This window comes from Physeter macrocephalus, chromosome 8 (assembly GCF_002837175.3).
Source record: "Physeter macrocephalus isolate SW-GA chromosome 8, ASM283717v5, whole genome shotgun sequence".
NCBI lineage: Eukaryota > Metazoa > Chordata > Mammalia > Artiodactyla > Physeteridae > Physeter > Physeter macrocephalus.
The window spans coordinates 110,172,129-110,195,228 of record NC_041221.1 but is presented as its reverse complement, the minus strand read 5'-3'; the positions used below and the strand labels follow the sequence as shown (position 1 = coordinate 110,195,228).

At 37.9% G+C, this 23,100-nt stretch overlaps 1 protein-coding gene across 12 annotated transcripts in view; it reads left to right on the top strand.

The window, feature by feature from the left end:
* Positions 1-22,232, top strand: part of APC (APC regulator of WNT signaling pathway) — a 150,857-nt gene extending 128,625 nt beyond the window's left edge. For 4 of the 12 annotated variants that reach the window (XM_024123865.3, XM_024123873.3, XM_055086707.1 and 1 more), the window contains 7 exons: positions 594-689; positions 1,988-2,041; positions 5,757-5,896; positions 6,474-6,551; positions 6,840-6,956; positions 12,386-12,600; positions 14,158-22,232. In XM_024123865.3, coding sequence (XP_023979633.1) covers positions 594-689; positions 1,988-2,041; positions 5,757-5,896; positions 6,474-6,551; positions 6,840-6,956; positions 12,386-12,600; positions 14,158-20,743 — 7,286 coding nt within the window. In that variant the 3' untranslated portion in view covers positions 20,744-22,232. The remainder of the gene's footprint in view (positions 1-593; positions 690-1,987; positions 2,042-5,756; positions 5,897-6,473; positions 6,552-6,839; positions 6,957-12,385; positions 12,601-14,157) is intronic. The other 8 variants (XM_024123899.3, XM_055086709.1, XM_024123881.3 and 5 more) reach the window with 6 other exon arrangements.
* Positions 22,233-23,100: the final 868 nt, after the last annotated feature.

The following is a 23,100-nucleotide window of genomic DNA, read 5'->3' as shown; positions in this document are numbered from 1 at the left end:
AAAGTTAAATAGAATAAATATTATTACTTCTGAAAAATAGGCTTGCTTTTTAAATTTTTATTTCAAGTAACAGTTTTGAAACTTTGTGCATAGTATTAAATGTGCAGGTACATTTTCTTGGACACCTTGTCTTTAAATTTTTGTTTACTATCTGGTATCTGTATAGTAAGCTTTCTATACTAGGTTTATACTAGGTTTCTCTACTACATTTGTATACAGCCACATGCCTTTAAGTTTAAATAGAGATTGTAAATAAAAAGTTTTATACCAAAATGTTTTTATTATTTCATATAGCCAATATAGTTTTTAAGTTATTATTTGAATTATAGCATAAACCTGCATGGGACTTAGTCCAGCAGCCTTGGTCAAAGGCTGATGAGAGGTAGACATTTTCATGGAACCAAGAAAAACCCTTATGTTTTTCTTTCCATGTTTGTAGTATTTATTCATCTCTTTAGCAAATACTTGTTGATTCACTAAACTGTTATGCATTAGGGATGTATTAGTGAGCCCTGAGTATTTTTTAAGTATAATAAACGTCACTACTTTTGAGAAAACAAAGCATTATGGTTTATGTCAATTTTATCTTTCAGTGCCAGCTCCTGTTGAACATCAAATCTGTCCTGCTGTGTGTGTTCTAATGAAACTTTCGTTTGATGAGGAGCATAGACACGCAATGAATGAACTTGGTAAGACAAAATGTTTCTTAATGCCATAGAAGAATACTAAAGATTTTTCATCACTGTTGAATTAGGATATAAGGCCACTAACTTTTATTACCATCTGCTTCCTCCTTGTAGCAAATGACTATACTCTGGTTTCCAGGGGAGACAGTGTCCTAAGTGGCAGAAACTACTACCCTTGTAACCTAACTTGGATTTTTAAAATCTTAGCCAAAGGTTGGAAAAAGTACTAAATGGTCCATTCTTGCCCCTATTGTCAAGGTAGACCCTGGGTGACTGTTGATGGGGAGGGTAATTTGAATTGTTTTGAGACGTGGGGCTATGTAATTATTCTTGAACTCAGTCACTTCTGAAAGACATCAGAAGGAATTATTATTAAGATTCTCATTTATCTTCATGGTTATCTGTACTTTACTGGATTTTCATGATAATCAGCGTGGTATCTCTGAAACTGATTAATACGGGAAAGCATTGTGCTCTCATTTATGTTAGAAACATTCCATTAATTGTGGAAGGATTACTCTTAGGTATGTGTTCTCACATACTCTAAACCTTATATAACCTGCATTTGTGCCCCCCATTTTTCATGTAATGGTTTTTCTTTGATTTCTAGGTTCATTTTGCACATGTGGTATTTATAAGTTGCATCATGCTGAGCCATCTCATGTGAACTGGATCGCTCTAGTCGTGCCACAAGCAAGAACCATACACTGAGTTTCCATCTTAGTGTAGCTGTGCCCTTGCTTTTTGTGCCGTTTATGTTACATTTCATTCAAGCCCCCACTTTGTATTCCTGCCACCCCTCATCATTATCATTCATCACTTATCTTAAAAGTGACAAAGTCATGACACTCTTAAACACAGAGAACCTGAACGGCCAAAAATGAGTGTTGTCTCCTTCAGAGTCATCACTTTGGGAGGCTGTGAACTTTGTGATTTTCGCCTGCCCTCCAGCCATGCTTTTCTTCCCACAGGCCCTAGCAGTCGGCCCACTTGATTCTCTTTCCTTCCCCCATGCCCCCAGCCTCCTGTGAAACTGAGTATGAGCTTATGAGTTCTCCCCTCCTCAGTACTGTCTCAGCATTGGTGAAATTTTAAGTTTGGGTGTTTTTTTTTTTTTAACGCTAGTAATAATGGGGAAAATAATGAATAAACGGGAAAACTAATCCAATTTTAAGCTCCCACAAACGTTTTTTTGTAAATGTTCCTGTGTTCCAATGAACTATAGACTAGGACTGACACATTAATCATCTGAATTTCCAAGTAAAATCTAGACTCAGTATTTGTTCCTCTTCCTTCTTCAGGTAGGAAGGCTACCCGGGGCATTTCATCACAGGAGCTAGGGCAGGGGCTTTCAGGTGAGGAGCAGGATGGGGCCTCTGGGGGTGTGACTGCTGGGGATATAGCCACAGGGGATTACCACCTTCTCACTCCTAGCCTCTGAATTTGCATTGGAGCAAAAGAAGGATCAAGGTGTGTGGACCGTGGGGAGATGGATTAAGACAGCACAAGGGATCTGACAGTGAGGAATAAGGAGGAAAGAAGTCCCAAGTGGATGAAGGGAAATTTCTAAGCCCAGTCAGCTAGGACTGTCATTTGTACATAGAAGAAAATTCTGCAACTGTTAGGGTCATTTAAGTTTGCACCTATCAGTATTGCGAGTTTTAGACCATAGTATCAGTAATGTATACATTTATTAATTCCCAGCTCTGTCCCAGAAACTGTGCTAGACATTAGGTATAAAAAAGATTAAGACGTGGTCCTGACTTTCAGGGAATTCATAGTTAATTTGCATTAGTGTTTCCCAAACTAGATCATAATGATCACCAGAGGCAGTTGTCAAACCATGTATTTCTCTGGCCCATGCGTGGTAAGCAGGCGTAGTAAAGTAGAATCTCTAGAGGAGGGAACCTAGGAATCAAATCTAATAAGTGGCCCAGGTGATTCTTATGATCGGGAAATTTTGTGAAACACCAATATATAGAATATTGATGCTGAGCCCCTAATATTTATTTTAGAATGAGGCGTTTCATGCTAATGGTGACTATCTAAAGCAAGTAAAAGAAAAGTAATATACTTTTTAAAAATTAAGTATCATCTTTCTTTTTTCTCTTTTTGATGTTTAAATTAAGGATTTTGTTAAATGTCACCTGAAGCCATTGATCCTCTACTATCTGTAAGGTTATGAGATACCATATGAGATAGTATTTGGTTCATCTGGACCACTATTCTCTAACATAGACACCAAGAAAATGTGGAAGGATGTGTTCATGACCTTTGCATTACCTTGAAACATCCTAATATTTCTTAGGGCAACCTATTTTTTATTGTATTAGTCATGAATTCACGTCATATTTTTGTGAACCCATTTATAGTTTTAATGTATAGATTCTTTGCCTTAAAATTCACTGAAAGTTTTCTTTTTACATGCCTGAAATCATAAAGGGCTCTCTCTTTTGTCTGATACACTAAATTTTATTGAATGTCCTTTTTTTCATTAGCCACGTTCTTCATGGTTTTATTGGCATTGACCAAATCCTTCTTTAATCTTTGTTTTCAGAATCAAGTCCTAAGATTTTTGGCTTTTCCATACAAAAGTAGTCAAGTGCCTTCTTGGGATTTTCTTTAGATCATTTCACCTTTCTTAAAGCAGTATCACAGATACTGCTGTGCCAGGCAGGATTTTATGTAGGCACGAAGCATAGTATGTTTTGTTTTGGCTTTGATCGTCTGCTTTATAATCCTCAACATTTTGGTGATCTCCTCAGTACACAAGGCCACTGTCTTCAGGTCAACAGTGACTCCCAGATCTGTTTCCTGGGTCAAAACTCTCAGTTCTTTCACTGGTGGTTCCTTCTTCTTTACCAAAGTAATAAATAGTGGAATTTTTTGAAGCTCTCTCCTAGGCTTTCTTCCACTCTCCCTAGGCAGTATCCTCTACTCCATGGCTTCAGTTACAGTGCTTTTCAAATTTACAGCTTAATCCAAGTTCTCTCTCCTGAGATTTACACACATTTTTCAAACTGCTCATTCGACATCTTCACCTAGATGATTTTTCAGACATTTCTGACTCAGCTGACAGAAACTGAGTTTGTTGTCTCCTCCATCCCCAAATCTCTGTCTCTTCCAGGGTTCCTTTTCTCAGAAAATGGCATTCCAGTCAACCCACTTGCTGAAGCCAGAATCTTAGAAGACATCCATGAGTCTATTCCTTATCCCCTATATCTCATAAATGATTTAATTCTGGTTCTTAAATATATCTCAAATCACTGCTCTTCTTTTTATCCCCACCCCAAGCAAGGCTCTGTCATCTCCCCTGTTTTCCCATAGTTTGTCTTACTTGTCCCCCCACTTCCAATCATAATCCATTCTGCAGCCTACAGTCATAGGAATCTGTTTAGAACATACATCTGATTATTCCTTCCCCTGCCTTAAATCCTTGGTGAGGCACACAAAGTCTTGCATAATCTGGCCTCTACCCATTTTTGTAGCCTCACCTGTGACCCTCTCCTTGTTGCTGTATATTTCAGGCCCAGCAGTCCTTGCACATGCTGTTTCATCTGCCAGAAATGCTTCCTTATTGTTTCTGCCCCACCCTTTTTAGATATTCATTCATCCTTTAAGTCTCAAGTTAAACATTATTTCCTCAGCCATTTTCTTGATCCTCCCAGTGTAGGTTAAGTTCACCTGTTATCTTGCCCTGTGCTTCTACACAATCCAGTACACTTAAATTAGTTGTTCAATGGCTGGCTTTGCTCTAATCTGTAAGCTCCATAAAGACATTGGCTGTTTTTTTCATTGGCTGTTTATCTTCCCATCATCATGGGTGGATGGAGAAAAATCTTCCTAAATATGGTTTGGATTTTCCTTAACCAAATTAATTTTTACTTACCTATATTCAAACTCATCTGTCATTGGTGCTAGTTATAAAGATTTACACAGATGTTCCAAGAGTTAAATCCCCTGGCCTGGCATTCTTGACCCAAGATAGAACTTGGTCTATTTTGCAGACTTGCTGATTCATCTACATACTGACCCTTCTAGATCATTTACAAAAATGTATCGATCCTTTTTCAGATTAATGACCTGATCGTTTAGACTTACAGTATCCAAGAATTGCCTGTTTATATTCATCTTCTCTTTTTCTGTCTAAGCCACTTCTCTGACAAAAGAATATCTCCAGTCCCATGATGATTAATATTGATGATGAATAATATTTTGAATAACCTCCATATGCATTTTTATTTTTCTTTTTATTTACTCCCTCACCATTTTGCTTCACCTTTTGTCTTTTTGTTTTGTTTTGTCTCTTCACCACCCCTTCCTTTATGTCTTTTCCTTTCCTTTCCCTTCATTTTCCTCCTTGCCTTCCTACTGCTGACCACTGTGGGCGTTGTTAAGTATACCCATTGGTGGGAATCAAGGGGAAAGAAAATACTAAATCCTAGTATTGGTATTTGACACTTCATGAGTATCAAAGAAAAGTAAGAATTAAAAAAGTAAAAATTAAAAATGGTTTTATAGAGCTTAGTAATAAGTTGAATAGGTAATTCTTTTTCATAAAAAAAAATAAGCTTTGCTTCATGCACAGTTTCATTTAGAAGTCTTAGTATTCCTAAGGATACTAAAAATTATCTGGGAGATAAAAATATATTAAAGTAATTAGGCCACAGTGTGTGACAATGAAGAGTGTTTGTAAAGTCCTAATAATAAAAATAAGTTACCTTTTTCTGTTTACATTCAGGAAGACCTAGTGTTAGAAAATAGCCTTCTTCATCCGTGACAAGATACAGTGTATGTGCAGTAAATAGAGTATAATGTTCATTTCACTCAGTAAGGCAAGGTGCTGGAGGGTGGAGAAACTGGCAGAAAATGGAATAGTTGTCACTTGTACTTTATAATTATATTACACAAGGGTCCTTTATAATATTTTCTGTAGCTTGTAATTCTAAAGACAAAATTAAATTTATATATTCTCATCCTTTGAGATTTTTTCCTAATAATTTATAAACTTGGTACCCATTTGTTTTATTTTAGATTATTATCTTTTTCCTCTTGCCCTTTTTAAATTAGGGGGACTACAGGCCATTGCAGAATTATTGCAAGTGGACTGTGAAATGTATGGACTTACTAATGACCACTACAGTATTACCTTAAGACGATATGCAGGAATGGCTTTGACAAACTTGACTTTCGGAGATGTAGCCAACAAGGTATGTTTTATAAGATCCATTTCTTGTGATATCTCTGATGCGAGTTATTTTGCTTTCATACAGTCTACTTTTCACTGACTTTCTTTTTGTCACTCTCCTCCTTAAACACTGACCAACAAAAACCTGTACTTCATACCTCACTGCATATCCTTACTCATTTGGTTGTCTTATGCCTAAACAAAGGCAAAAGATGGAACACAGTAGTGGATTTATGTAATCACATTTAAAATACTATTCCTGGGAATGATAGCAAAAATCTGGAAATCTTGATGATTGGTGCAAGTGTTATACATGTGTTGGTTCCATCCGAATAAAAGACTTTAAAACCCTTTGCTTATTGTTTCTTATCGTTTATTCACTTTATTTTTCCAGTTTGCCAAGAAAAGAACAAATACCAAAGGATTAGGAGGGTATTTGTCTTTCATTTATGTAATCTGGTTCTAGTTCTTTTATGGGTAAAACATTAGTTAGGATTGAAATGAGACGATTGAAACTGGATTTGAAGTTTACTAGTCAAAAATAAAGCATGGCTCCAGGTTGCCTTATTATTGACCCTCTGTAATATTTGATTTTACAGGCTACACTATGCTCTATGAAAGGCTGCATGAGAGCACTTGTGGCCCAACTAAAATCTGAAAGTGAGGACTTACAGCAGGTACTACTTAGAATTTCAAATGTTTTTCCTGGCTATTAGTGGGTTAATACCCTGATTTAGATTAATTTAAGCTGTGGCTCAGTGTTTAGCATCTCATGTTTAAATTGTGGCTACATTAACACCAAAATAGAGGAAAATAATTATATTGTAGGAATTCCTTTTGGCACTATATTAGCATTTAGAAGAAATTTATTTATTAATATATTTCTACTCTTAACATTACAAACAACAAAGCAACTAGTATGAATAATTTTATGAACAATTATTCTAAAATTGATTTATTTGCAGGTTATTGCAAGTGTTTTGAGGAATCTGTCTTGGAGAGCAGATGTAAATAGTAAAAAGACTTTGCGTGAAGTTGGAAGTGTGAAAGCATTGATGGAATGTGCTTTAGAAGTGAAAAAGGTACCTTTGAAAACATTTAGTATTACAATATGGATTTCATCTTTGGATACTTTTTTGCTGCCGTCTCCCACCCCCGAGACTCAATAATTTCTGACCCTCTTATCTTGCCTATCCCTAGACTTAGACTGCTCCAAACTCTTAAAGTATTAACCCGTAAAAGATTGTACAGGGTAGCCTAGTATAAGTCAGGGTTTTTCAGACTCAGCACTGTTGACATCTTGCACCAGATAAGTCTTTGTTTTGGAGGACTGACCTGTGCCTTGTAGGATGTTTAGCAGCATCCCTGGCCTTTGCACAGTAGATGCCAATACACCTTCCCCTCAGTCATAACAATCAGAAATATCTCCACATATTACCAGATGTCCTCTGTAGAGGAAAAGGGACAGAATCACCCTCAGTTGCCAATCACTGGTGTTAAGTGTTAACTCTTTGCTGCCCAAATCTCAATCTACCTGAGTCCTCAAATTCTGATAGTCACCCTGTCAAGAGGTAGTCAGACCCAAAGGTGAGAAATCCCTCAAATAATAATTTGTTTACAAAAGGAAATAATCTCCAGATAGTATATCTACTTCAGAAACTAAGCTAATTTTTTTTTAACTGAAATTTGAGAGGAACTAAGCAAGTCTTTTTAGCTAATCTGAATTTCCTTTCACCCAACCAGTCCTCCTTGATCCAGAGCCTACATATTTTTCTCTTCAAAATTTCCTTTTCAGAGAAGCAAGAGTCTGGGGATGTTTTGTTTGTTTACTTATATATTTTTTCTAAATTATTTTATACCTGAAAAACCCAAGAAAATCAACTGAAAAATTGTTAGAAATAAGTATTCAACTAAATAACTGGATATAAAGTTAATATTCAAAGGTGGTCAAAAGGTACAAACTTCCAGTTATAAGATAAATAAGTACTAGGGATGTAATATACAGTATGATAAATCTTATTAACACTGCTCTATCATTATATATGAAAATTGTTGAGAGTAAATCCTGAGTTCTCATCACAAGGAAAATTTTTTTTTTCTATTTCTTTAATTTTGTGTATGTGTGAGATGATAGATGTTCACTAAACTTATTGTGGTAATCATTTCATGATGTTTCTAAGTCAAATCATTATGCTTTATACTTTAAACAGTGTTACATGTCAACTATATCTGAAAACTGGGAAAAGTAATACTCAAATATACTTAGGGTCTGCATAAAGATAGCTTTAAAACACTACCAAATCAGCAGAACACTTGTGCTTACACTGCAGAAAAGAAGATATGTGAATAGCCAATAAGCACTTGAAAAGATACTCAACACTGTTAGTCATCAGAAAAATACAAATTACAACTACGAGATACCATTAAAGATATTATATTGGTTAAAATTTAAAATATTGGCCAAGTGTTGTCAAGGATGTTAAGCAGCTGGAATTCTCACACACTGCTGGCGGGAATGTTACGTGGCATACAGGCATACCTCACTTTATTGCACTTTGCAGATATTACATTTTTTATAAATTGAAGGTTTGTGGCAACCCTGCATTAAGCAAGTCTATCGGTGCCATTTTTCCAACAGCATTATTTTTCAGTTAAGGTATGTACATTTTTTTATACGTAATGCTATTGGACACTTAATAGACTACAGTATAGTGTAAACATAACTTTTATATGCACACCAAAAAAAATAATGTGACTTGGCTTTATTGCGATATTGGCTTTATAGCAGTGGTCTGGAACCAAACCCATAATATCTCTGAGGTATGCCTATCCAACTTTAGAGAACATTTGGCAGTGTTATAAAATTAAACATTTACCTACCATACAACGTGGCCACCCAGGAGAAACAAAAACTTAAATGCACACAAAGACTTACAAATATTCACAGAAAGATTATTTGTGATAGCCAAAAACTAAAAATAACACAAATGTCCATCAGTAGGTAAATGGGTAAACAAATTGTGGAATACAATTTGGCTATTAAAAAAAAAAAGGGCTTCCCTGGTGGCGCAGTGGTTGAGAGTCTGCCTGCCAATGCAGGGGACACGGGTTCGTGCCCCAGTCTGGGAGGATCCCACATGCCGCGGAGCGGCTGGGCCCGTGAGCCATGGCCACTGAGCCTGCGTGTCCGGGGCCTGTGCTCTGCAACGGGAGTGGCCGCAGCGGTGAGAGGCCTGCGAACCGCAAAAAAAAAAAAGAATGACCTATTGATACATTCATTAATCCACAATGACAGGAATAAGAACAGCGGTTGCCTGGGGTTTTAAAAAAAAAAAGGGCTTCCCTGGTGGCGCAGTGGTTGAGAGTCTGCCTGCCAATGCAGGGGACACGGGTTCGTGCCCCAGTCTGGGAGGATCCCACATGCCGCGGAGCGGCTGGGCCCGTGAGCCATGGCCACTGAGCCTGCGTGTCCGGGGCCTGTGCTCTGCAACGGGAGTGGCCGCAGCGGTGAGAGGCCTGCGAACCGCAAAAAAAAAAAAGAATGACCTATTGATACATTCATTAATCCACAATGACAGGAATAAGAACAGCGGTTGCCTGGGGTTGGGGTTGGATTACGGGCGGCATGAGGAAAGTGGAGGGGGTGATATAAATGTTATCTTGGTACACACACACATCAAAAATGATCAGATTGCACACTTGAAATATGTGCAGTTTATTCTCTAATTATACCTTAATAAAATTATACAAAAAAATTAGCACCATGTACACTTTAAGACTTCTTTCTTACCAAGCTGTGTGTTTTCAGAAAGATTTAATGTATTTGTAGGTATTATGGGAACTTGTATTGCTGCTGAATAGCTCATTATTTTATTGTCGCTCAAGGACCTCAAAGATCTACATAAAAACTAATTGCTACAAACCAAGAAAGTTAGATTAAAAGACACATCCTACTGAGAAGCATAAGAGAATACCATAATAAATGGAAAGACATAGCCTGTTCTTGAAAGGTAGAGTAGTAGTTTAAAGATCATTTCTCCCTAAATTCATCTATAAATTTTTAATGCAAGGCCAATCTTGGAAAAAGTAGCCCATCAGAAATTTATAATATCCATTTCTGGTTTGGGCCTGCTCTGGTTAGTAGTATTAGCATTTATTTTTTCCCTCTTTTTCTACATTCAGTGCAACCGTCATTCTGAACGTTCTTTTCTCTTTTTTAATTTGTCATCTCTTCCTTGTCAACTTCATTTACTACTAATGACCACAAGAACCAAAACTACCTTCCATGTTCCCCGTGTACTGCATCATTTTACCATCATTCGGTGGCTCTTACTCTTCTACATGGCAGAATCTTTCCTTCACCTGCACTCTGTACCCTAAGTGTGGCTATTTACTCAAAGCTGTTAGTCCCTTACTCTTGTTTTCTATATCTTCTCTACTGGGTGTAGAGAAGTAGGCTTTTTTATGTTTCAGCTATCTGTAAGAAGCCCAATATTTTGAAAATGAAAACAAAAATCCTCTGTTGCTTCTTCTAACTTCTGCAGTGTTCCTCTTTTTCCTATAAGAACCAAAACCCTGAACATGTAGTCACTTGCTTCATTTCTTAACTGGCCATACCTTCTTCAGTCCTTTCTAATATTGCTTCTAACAAAATCTAGACTTAGGGGCTTCCCTGGTGGCGCAGTGGTTGCGCGTCCGCCTGCCGATGCAGGGGAACCGGGTTCGCGCCCCGGTCTGGGAGGATCCCACATGCCGCGGAGCGGCTGGGCCCGTGAGCCATGGCCGCTGGTCCTGCGCGTCCGGAGCCTGTGCTCCGCGACGGGAGAGGCCACAGCATAGGGAGGCCCGCATACCACAAAAAAAATTTAAAAAAAAAAATCTAGACTTATAGATTAACTAGGGTATTTCTTTTCTACCTACCCCTATGTTTGATACTTTTTGATCACATTCCTACTGAATCTCTTCCCTTTGTTTTTACCACCTGTACTTCCAACATCTAATCATTTCTCCTTGTCTCCTTTAACTATAAAGCTGCTTTGAAACAAGACCCTTGGCCCTCTACATGTAGTCTTGAAGAGAGCAACTTCTGTTTTCCTACCTTCAACTCTCACCTCTAGGTCAGCTGTAAGTTTAGCTCACTCCTCTAAACTCTGCCATTTTTTTCTGTTCTCAGGATACTTTGAATGTCCCACCTTTACCTCATTCACAATATAATTAAAATTGAGCTCTTAGCCTTTTCACATCTTCAGTGGTGAAAGCACTTCTTCCCTGCTTCCTGATAAGTAGTATCTAAACCTGATCCTACATTGTTTTATTCATTTAATACCTTGATGAAGAGAATACAATGGCTAGTTCCTTATTGGGTTAGGCCCAAAATGTTTGCCATGACATTCAGGGCCTTCTTTTACCTCTCTGACCTTACTTCCCACAGTGCCCCAGCATGGACTTTGACTTCCTCTGTGTCTTCTTTCTGTTCTTTAGTCCTCCCTTGCTTATTTCCACTGCCATGCCTTTCCTCCTTCTACTTCCCCTGCCTTCTCTCTGAATGTACATGTCTTTTTTTCTGCAGAGCTGCTCTCCTCCATGAAATATTTTACTTATTTAATTAAATTCAGATGGCAATAATCTTTCCATTAGAGCCCTTGGTTTCAAGTATGGTTTTGCATTCTTTTTTCCTCAGAGTAAACAGTTAGCACCTTCAAAGCAAGTATCAGTTGCTATGTTTTCTGGAGTGCCTCTAATTGTGATAGGCACAGAGTAGATCTCTAATGAATGTTTGTTTGTTCCCTGATTGATTTGTAGTAAGAAGAAAGACTGACATCAGGATCATGGCAAGTTTTGACCAAATATCCTTAATTGTATACTCAGAGTATTTTCTGTGGCATTTATAATTTGTCAGTTTACTGTGATACTGTATACCAGGGAGTTCTGGTTTTTCAATTACTTTGTTTCTTTGGGGATTTTAAGAAATTGGAGTTTTTCTAGTATGCTTTCTTTTTAATGAGTTACATTGTTACTTTTGAATCAACCACACATAAATATATATGTGTGTTTTTATACAAACAAGATTGCACATACTCCTCTGCAACTTCCTCTTTTCATTTAATGATATATCTAGATACCTTTCCATATCGGCTTGTAGAGGGTTTTTTCTAGCTTCTGTTGTCCTGAAAATGCTGTCTTTTCAGAATGCCCATCAGTTCTGTTTCATATTCTAATATAAGCTCTTGTGAGATATGCGTGCACCATCTAAACACTTAGAATAAAGTTCATAAAGGTCATTATTTTAATACTGCGTTCTGCTTGTTTCATGGGGATATCACTGTCTTAAGTTTGATTTGGTATTTTATGAAAGTTTTTCTAAATGAGGAGTTCCTAATACTTTATCAGTGAAGGATGGGCAGCAGGGAAGATTTAAAGAGGAAAAAAAAAAAGCTTCCTCATAAACATAGACGTTATAAGAAGGAAATTCCAACTCTAAGTAGATGACACATATTCTGTTTCTTGATAGGAATCAACCCTGAAAAGCGTACTGAGTGCCTTATGGAATTTGTCAGCACACTGCACTGAGAATAAAGCTGATATATGTGCCGTAGATGGTGCGCTTGCATTTTTGGTTGGCACTCTCACTTACCGGAGCCAGACAAATACTTTAGCTATTATTGAAAGTGGAGGTGGGATATTACGGAATGTGTCCAGCTTGATAGCTACGAATGAGGACCACAGGTAAATACAGGGTTTTATATTACTTTTAAATGAAATTGTAAGATTCATACTCTCAGAAAGACTCAACTGTAATAAGCAGTGTTTTGTGTAATTATGCAAGTTCTAAGCCAAATTACCTTTATGACAATGAAAATATAACTGTTAATTCCTGACTTATTCATTAACATATTTCTTCTAATAAAAGTTCATAGTATCATAAAGATGTCTAGAAATAAATGATACTTGAGAGGTATAACCCATGTGTAGAAGAAAAAATGAAAGTCATAAATGTTACAGAGAAGAAAATCTTTTCCTGTATGTTAGTATGTCTTAAACGAATATGACGTTTATAAAAAACAAAACCTTGTGGTTATGATCCAGAGAGTACAATGGTTCACATTTTTCTAGTGGTGCCATAACATCAATAATCATCATATTTTTCAGCTAACCACCATTCATCCAATCTGTTAGAGCTGTGAAACCTAAGAGAGCTCCTCAGGTACAAGGCACATATTTTCAGAACTTGAGCTCTGTATTATCTCAGCAAAAATATGGGTATCTTTCACAGCATATTTATTTATTTTATCCTGTATTGTTCCTCTCTCATTTTCAAAAAGACTATGAGGTACCTTTAGTAAAAGGGCTTTGAAAAGAATGTAAACATCTTTTCTTTAAGTTTTTGATGCACCAGCTACAAGCCTTATAGCCCTTTCTTCTGTTCATAGAAGACCTCTTAGACTCATTAAGCACTCAGGTGTCTACTGGACTGCTAGAGAGCCACCATGGTAAAGCTTACTGCACCAGTGCCAACTGTGCTGTCATTAAACTTCATTTTACCATCCCTTAAACAAGCCATAGCCCTTTCAGATCCTAACATTCATTATGCTGACTCTTAACTCTTGTTTTTATAGTTAATGTTTTGAAAACTTTTCTTTCACTTTATTTTTAGAAATAACGACTACACACAATTTGCCCGAGAACACTTGTAGGGGGAATGGCAGTATTACAAAATCAAACCAGAGGCAGAAAGATTATCTATAAGTCATTCTGCTGATCTGGGAGCTTACAGTGTGCTCCCTGACTTTGTTAAGATCTATTGTCTATCAGTTTCTTCTGTCTACCTCTTCTGAGATGCCTCAGTTTGTTGACATTGTGGTACCCATCCAGAGATTAAATTACCACAGCCCCTTTTCAGCTTAAGATTTCATAATACATCTGTAGTCCTCAAACTGAGAAACTCCGTCACTATGTAAATAAAGTAAATATGTCTACTCAAGAAAAAGTGTTTAAAGCTATTAGGTCAGAATAGGAAATGCAGAATTGATTAAACTTAACGCTTTTACTTCTTTTAGTCTGACAGATGAGTACTTTAAAACAATAAACATTAAATGAACTAAGATAGAACAAAAGGAGATGGGCAATGCCTGAAATTTATAGTATAATTTGGTGTAATTTTATTATGCCTATTGTTAATAAGCTTTAGTAGTTATCTTTCTATTTAAATTTGTTTTCTGTCCTTTTATTTGTTGTTACTACGAACAGATTTTTAACCTTACTTTTGTGATATCTTTATTTCAGGCAAATCCTAAGAGAGAATAATTGCTTACAAACCTTATTACAACACTTGAAATCTCACAGTTTGACAATAGTCAGTAATGCATGCGGAACCTTGTGGAATCTCTCAGCAAGAAATCCTAAAGATCAGGAAGCATTATGGGACATGGGAGCAGTCAGCATGCTCAAGAACCTCATTCATTCAAAGCACAAGATGATTGCTATGGGAAGTGCTGCAGCTTTAAGGAATCTCATGGCAAATAGACCTGCAAAGTATAAGGATGCCAATATCATGTCTCCTGGTTCAAGCTTGCCTTCTCTTCATGTCAGGAAACAAAAAGCCCTAGAAGCAGAATTAGATGCTCAGCATTTATCAGAAACTTTTGACAATATTGACAATTTAAGTCCCAAGGCATCTCATCGTAGTAAGCAGAGACACAAGCAAAATCTCTATGGTGACTATGTTTTTGACACCAATCGACATGATGATAATAGGTCAGACAATTTTAATACTGGAAACATGACTGTCCTGTCACCATATTTAAATACTACAGTGTTGCCCAGCTCCTCTTCATCAAGGGGAAGTGTAGATAGTTCTCGTTCTGAGAAAGATAGAAGTTTGGAGAGAGAACGAGGTATTAGCCTAGTCAACTACCACCCAGCAACAGAAAATCCAGGAACCTCTTCGAAGCGAGGTTTGCAGATTTCTACCACTGCAGCCCAGATTGCCAAAGTCATGGAAGAAGTATCAGCCATTCATACCTCCCAGGAAGACAGAAGTTCTGGGTCTACCCCGGAACTACATTGTGGGACAGATGAGAGGAATGCACTAAGAAGAAGCTCTACCGCCCACACACATGCAAACTCTTACAACTTCACCAAGTCAGAAAACTCAAACAGGACATGTCCAGTGCCATATGCCAAAGTAGAATACAAGAGATCTTCAAATGATAGTTTAAATAGTGTCAGCAGTAGTGATGGTTATGGTAAAAGAGGTCAAATGAAACCTTCAGTTGAATCCTATTCTGAAGATGAGGAAAGTAAATTTTGCAGCTATGGTCAGTATCCAGCTGACCTAGCCCATAAAATACATAGTGCAAATCATATGGATGATAATGATGGAGAACTAGATACACCAATAAATTATAGTCTTAAATATTCTGATGAACAGTTGAACTCCGGAAGGCAAAGTCCTTCACAGAATGAAAGATGGGCAAGACCCAAACATATAATAGAGGATGAAATAAAACAAAATGAGCAAAGACAATCAAGGAGTCAAAGCACAACTTATCCTGTATATCCTGAGAGCACTGATGATAAACACCTCAAGTTCCAACCACATTTTGGACAGCAAGAATGTGTTTCCCCATATAGGTCAAGAGCAGCCAATGGTTCAGAAACAAATCGAGTAGGTTCTAATCATGGAATTAATCAAAATGTAAATCAGTCTTTGTGTCAGGAAGATGACTATGAAGATGATAAGCCAACAAACTATAGTGAACGTTACTCTGAGGAAGAGCAACATGAGGAGGAAGAGAGACCAACCAATTATAGCATAAAATATAATGAAGAAAAACATCATGTGGATCAGCCTATTGATTATAGTTTAAAATATACCACAGACATTCCTTCTTCACAGAAACCAGCGTTTTCATTCTCAAAGAATTCATCTGGACAAAGCACTAAAACTGAACACATCTCTTCAAGCAGTGAGAATACATCCACACCTTCATCTAATGCCAAGAGGCAGAATCAGCTCCATCCAAGTTCAGCACAGAGCAGGAGTGGTCAGGCCCAAAAAGCCACCTCTTCCTCTTGCAAAGTTCCCTCTATCAACCAAGAAACAATACAGACTTACTGTGTAGAAGATACCCCAATATGTTTTTCAAGATGTAGTTCATTATCATCTTTGTCATCAGCTGAAGATGAAATAGGGTGTGATCAGACAACACAAGAAGCAGATTCTGCTAATACCCTACAAATAGCAGAAATAAAAGAAAACAGCGGAACTAGATCAACTGAAGATTCTGTGAGTGAAGTTCCAACAGTGTCACAGCACATTAGAACCAAATCCAGCAGACTCCAGGCTTCTGGTTTATCTTCAGAATCAGCCAGGCACAAAGCTGTTGAATTTTCTTCAGGGGCCAAATCTCCATCAAAGAGTGGTGCTCAGACACCTAAAAGTCCACCAGAGCACTACGTTCAGGAGACCCCACTCATGTTTAGCAGATGTACTTCTGTCAGCTCACTTGATAGTTTTGAGAGTCGTTCGATTGCCAGCTCCGTTCAGAGTGAACCCTGCAGTGGAATGGTGAGTGGCATTATAAGCCCCAGTGACCTTCCAGATAGCCCTGGACAAACCATGCCACCAAGCAGAAGTAAAACCCCTCCTCCCCCTCCTCCTCAAACAGCTCAGACTAAGCAAGAAGTACCTAAAAATAAAGCACCTAGTGCTGAGAAGAGAGAAAGTGGCCCTAAGCAAGCTGCTGTAAATGCTGCAGTACAGAGGGTCCAGGTTCTTCCAGATGCTGATGCTTTGTTACATTTTGCCACAGAAAGTACTCCTGATGGATTTTCTTGTTCATCTAGCCTGAGTGCTCTGAGCCTCGATGAGCCATTTATTCAGAAAGATGTGGAGCTAAGAATAATGCCTCCAGTTCAGGAAAATGACAATGGGAATGAAACAGAAAATGAGCAGCCTGAAGAATCAAATGAAAACCAGGGAAAAGAGGCAGAAAAACCCACTGATTCTGAAAAAGATCTATTAGATGATTCAGATGATGATGATATTGAAATACTAGAAGAGTGTATTATTTCTGCCATGCCAACAAAATCTTCACGCAAAGCCAAAAAGCCAGCCCAGACTTCTTCCAAATTACCTCCACCTGTGGCAAGGAAACCAAGTCAACTGCCTGTGTACAAACTTCTGCCATCACAAAACAGATTACAAGCACAAAAGCATGTTAGTTTTACACCAGGAGATGATATGCCTCGAGTGTATTGTGTAGAAGGGACACCTATAAACTTTTCCACAGCTACATCTCTAAGTGATCTAACGATAGAATCCCCTCCAAATGAGTTAGCTGCTGGAGAAGGTGTTAGAGCAGGAACACAGTCAGGTGAATTTGAAAAACGAGACACCATTCCTACAGAAGGCAGAAGTACAGATGAGGCTCAAACAGGGAAAGCCTCATCTGTAACTATACCTGAACTGGATGACAGTAAAACAGAAGAAGGCGATATTCTTGCAGAATGCATTAATTCTGCTATGCCCAAAGGAAAAAGTCACAAGCCTTTCCGTGTGAAAAAGATAATGGACCAGGTCCAACAAGCATCTATGTCTTCATCTGGAACTAACAAAAATCAATTAGATGGTAAGAAAAAGAAACCTACTTCACCAGTAAAGCCTATACCACAAAACACTGAATACAGGACACGTGTAAGAAAAAATACAGACTCAAAAAATAATTTAAATGCTGAAAGAAATTTCTCAGACAACAAAGATTCAAAGAAACAGAACTTGAAAAATAACTCCAAGGACTTCAATGATAAGGTCCCAAATAATGAAGATCGAGTCAGAGGAAGTTTTACTTTTGATTCACCTCATCATTACACACCTATTGAAGGCACTCCATACTGTTTTTCACGAAATGATTCTTTGAGTTCTCTAGATTTTGATGATGATGATGTCGACCTTTCCAGGGAAAAGGCTGAACTAAGAAAGGGGAAGGAAAATAAGGAATCAGAAGCTAAAGTTACCAACCACACAGAACTAACCTCAAACCAACAATCAGCTAATAAGACACAAGCTGTTCCAAAACATCCAATAAATCGAGGTCAGCCTAAACCCGTGCTGCAGAAGCAATCCACTTTTCCCCAGTCCTCCAAAGATATACCAGACAGAGGGGCAGCAACAGATGAGAAATTACAGAATTTTGCTATTGAAAATACTCCGGTTTGCTTTTCCCGAAATTCCTCTCTAAGTTCTCTTAGTGACATTGATCAAGAAAACAACAACAACAAGGAAAATGAACCTATCAAAGAGACAGAGCCCCCTGACTCACAGGGAGAACCAAGTAAACCTCAGGCATCAGGTTATGCTCCTAAATCATTTCACGTTGAAGATACCCCTGTTTGTTTCTCAAGAAACAGTTCTCTCAGTTCTCTCAGTATTGATTCTGAAGATGACCTGTTGCAGGAATGTATAAGTTCTGCAATGCCAAAAAAGAAAAAGCCTTCAAGACTCAAGGCTGATAATGAAAAGCATAGTCCCAGAAATATGGGTGGCATATTAGTAGAAGATTTGACACTCGATTTGAAAGATATACAGAGACCAGATTCAGAACATGGTTTATCCCCTGATTCAGAAAATTTCGATTGGAAAGCTATCCAGGAAGGTGCAAATTCCATAGTAAGTAGTTTACATCAAGCTGCTGCCGCTGCATGTTTATCTAGACAAGCTTCGTCTGATTCAGATTCCATCCTTTCCCTGAAATCAGGAATCTCTCTGGGATCACCATTTCATCTTACACCTGATCAAGAGGAAAAACCCTTTGCAAGTAATAAAGGCCCACGAATTCTAAAACCTGGGGAGAAAAGCACATTGGAAACTAAGAAGTTAGAATCTGAAAATAAAGGAATAAAAGGAGGGAAAAAAGTTTATAAGAGTTTGATTACTGGAAAAGTTCGATCTAATTCGGAAGTTTCAAGCCAAATGAAACAACCCCTTCAAGCAAACATGCCTTCACTCTCTCGAGGTAGGACAATGATTCATATTCCAGGAGTTCGGAATAGCTCTTCAAGTACAAGTCCGGTATCTAAAAAAGGCCCACCCCTTAAGACTCCAGCCTCCAAAAGCCCTAGTGAAGGTCAGGCAGCCACCACTTCCCCCAGAGGAGCCAAGCCATCAGTGAAGTCAGAATTAAGCCCCGTTACGAGGCAGGCATCCCAGACACCTGGGTCAAATAAAGGGCCTTCTAGATCAGGATCTAGAGATTCCACTCCTTCAAGACCTGCCCAGCAGCCATTAAGTAGACCTATGCAGTCTCCAGGGCGAAACTCAATTTCTCCTGGTAGAAATGGAATAAGTCCTCCTAACAAATTATCTCAACTGCCAAGGACGTCATCCCCTAGTACTGCTTCAACTAAGTCCTCGGGTTCTGGGAAAATGTCTTACACATCTCCTGGCAGACAGATGAGCCAACAGAACCTCACCAAACAAACAGGTTTTTCCAAGAATGTCAGTAGTATCCCAAGAAGTGAATCTGCCTCCAAAGGACTAAATCAAATGAGTACTAGCAATGGATCCAATAAAAAGGTAGAACTTTCTAGAATGTCTTCAACTAAATCAAGTGGAAGTGAATCTGATAGGTCAGAGAGACCTGTATTAGTACGCCAGTCAACTTTCATCAAAGAAGCTCCAAGCCCAACCCTAAGGAGAAAATTGGAGGAATCTGCTTCATTTGAATCTCTTTCTCCATCTTCTAGACCAGATTCTCCCACTAGGTCCCAGGCACAGACTCCAATTTTAAGTCCTTCCCTTCCTGATATGTCTCTGTCTACACATTCGTCTGTTCAGGCTGGTGGATGGCGAAAACTCCCACCTAATCTCAGTCCCACCATAGAGTATAATGATGGAAGACCAGTAAAGCGCCATGATATAGCACGCTCTCATTCTGAAAGTCCTTCCAGACTTCCCATCAATAGGTCAGGAACCTGGAAACGTGAGCACAGCAAACACTCATCATCCCTTCCTCGAGTAAGCACTTGGAGGAGAACTGGAAGTTCATCCTCAATTCTTTCTGCTTCATCAGAATCTAGTGAAAAAGCAAAAAGTGAGGATGAAAAACATGTGAACTCTACTTCAGGATCCAAACAAACTAAAGAAAACCAAGTATCCACAAAAGGTACATGGAGAAAAATGAAAGAAAGTGAAATTTCTCCCACCAATAGTACTTCTCAGACCACTTCCTCAGGTGCTGCAAATGGTGCTGAATCAAAGACTCTGATTTATCAAATGGCACCTGCTGTTTCTAAAACAGAGGATGTTTGGGTGAGAATTGAGGACTGTCCCATTAACAACCCTAGATCTGGAAGATCTCCAACAGGAAATACTCCCCCAGTGATTGACACTGTTACAGAAAAGGGAAACCCAAACACTAAAGATTCAAAAGATAATCAGGGAAAACAAAATGTGAGCAATGGTAGTGCTCCTGTACGCACCATGGGTTTGGAAAACCGCCTGAACTCCTTTATTCAGGTAGATGCCCCAGACCAAAAAGGAACTGAGGCAAAACCGGGACAAAGTAATCCTGTCCCTGCATCAGAGGCTAATGAAAGTTCTATAGCTGAACGTACCCCATTTAGTTCTAGCAGCTCAAGCAAGCACAGTTCACCGAGTGGGACTGTTGCTGCCAGAGTGAGTCCTTTTAATTACAACCCAAGCCCAAGGAAAAGCAGCGCAGATAGCACTTCAGCCCGACCATCTCAGATCCCAACGCCAGTGAATAACAACACAAAGAAACGAGATTCAAAAACTGACAATACCGAATCCAGTGGAACTCAAAGTCCTAAACGCCATTCTGGGTCTTACCTTGTGACATCTGTTTAAAAAGAGCTGGAATGATGAAACTAAGAATGTGTTATGTGTTAATTACAACTGCTATGTAGAAATTTTGTTTCAACCAATATGTATAAAATAGATAACTAATAAGAACCTGCTGTATAAAAAATAAAATTCATAAAAAAGAAATTTTGTTTCAAATGAAACTAAAAGACTGAAAAATTTTGTAAATAGGTTTGATTCTTGTTAGAGGGTTTTTGTTCTGGAAGCCATATTTGATAGTATACTTCATCTTCACTGGTCATATTTTGGGAGGCACTCTTGATAGTTAGGAAGAAAATGGTAAAGCCAAGTATATTTGTACAGTATGTTTTTCATGTATTTAAGTAGCATCCCATCCCATCATCCTTTAATTATTGCTTGTCTTAAAATAACACTACAGATAGAAGATATGATATATTGCTGTTATCAATCATTTCTAGATTATAAACTGACTAAACTTACATCAGGGAGAAATTGGTATTTATGCAAAAACCATTCTGTTTTAGTCCTTGTGAGTCCATCTGACATCATAATCATGTGGCTGTGAAATTCACAGTAATATGGTTCCCAATGAACAAGTTTACCCAGCCTGCTTTGCTTTACTGCATGAATGAAACTGATGGTTCAATTTCAGAAGTAATTAACAATTCTGTGGTCACATGATGTTCATATAGATAGCTATAGTGTAACAACTTACACTATTTTGTGCTCAAAACAAACAAAAAAATCTGTGTAACTGTAAAACATTGAATGAAACTATTTTACCTGAACTAGATTTTATCTGAAAGTAGGTAGAATTTTTGCTATGCTGTAACTTGTTGTACATTCTGGTATTTGAGGTGAGATGGCTGCTCTTTTATTAATGAGACATGAATCGTGTCTCAACAGAAACTAAATGAACATTTAAGAATAAATTATTGCTGTATGTATAAACTGTTACTGAATTTGGTATTTGTTTGAAGGGTCTTATTTCACATTTGTATTAATAATTGTCAAAAGGGCCTCTTTTAAAAGCTTATATAATTTTTTTCTTCAAATTCTATGCATTAAGAGTAAAATTCCTCTTACTGTAATAAAAACAATTGAAGCTGACTGTTGGCATTTAACCATTCCATGCATTGGCACTTAACCTTTCCTGAAAAAAAAATGTTACTGTGTGATTAGCACCAAGTGTAATCAGCACTTTGCCATGCTCAGAAAATGCAAATCATGTTGAACTTCAAAGGTAGATTTAACACTATTAAGATATTCAAAAGACTAGTTAGAAACCCCTGTCTGTTAAGGGAGACTTTGTTTTTGATAGGTAGGTTTGTGGAGTTATGTGTTCAAGCTCCCCCTTCCTCACACAGCAGGGAGAGAATCCTTCAGGAAGGAAGATAAACTGATAGAAGTATTTAAAAAGCTAACTTAATATATCTTCCCAGAATTTGTTCTAAATGATCAGAGGGTAAGGATGATGATAAATGCTCACGTATTTGTTGAATAAATGAAAATTTATTTTTAATAATAAAATTCATGCACTCTGCGTTGGGGGGAAGGGAAAAGGTATTTAGATACAGCAGGATGCTGGGAAAGGGCGTGAGGAGTAAGCACATCTACCTGGTGTCTTTGAAATCACATCATGTAGTTAATTATCTACCCTTACCTGTGTTTATCATTTACAGGTCATGACTTTTTTAAAGTCATTTACTAACATGCCAGTAAATAAGTGCTGTGATTTGAAATAAGGCATTTGACTCCAAAGCCCATACTCTTTCTATTGCACCACTTTGCAAACACCTCAATTTACTGATCTTTGGAGTATATCTACATTTAAATTTTTGTCAAATTTTATCTGAATGAAATAGTTTGTAAGTAATAATACTAAATTATTCTGTTTTTCTCAAAGGCTGCCTTATCCAGCAGGGACACATAGATATAGGTCATATTTCTTTCCTTTTCCTTTAGTCCTGATTTTCTATTTTTTTGAGTTACTCGTGCCAATTTTTATAAACCACTTCAAACACTTTTATGGAAAGAGATGGGATATAAGTCAATTAGAATAAAATCGCCTTTCTCAAGGAAGGAAACATAAGTGCTGAAAATGAAAAAGGTGCCTTCCATATGCCAGAAAATTCAGGAATTCCGGTAGACAACGCCTACTGGGAGAAGGTGCAATCAGTCTGCATTGCCCATTGAGGAAAAAGTTGCTGTATGAGACCCTCTAGTTAGAGATAATGGCTCTGAATTAGTAAAGGAGCAAACCTCAATTCTGCTCTTAGAACTTCACAGAGTGCTGCCATAAGTGATAGCAGGCCAAATATTCTCAGTTTATGCTTGTTACAAACGGCATACTAAACATACTGAGCCCCGCGTGGAGTTGC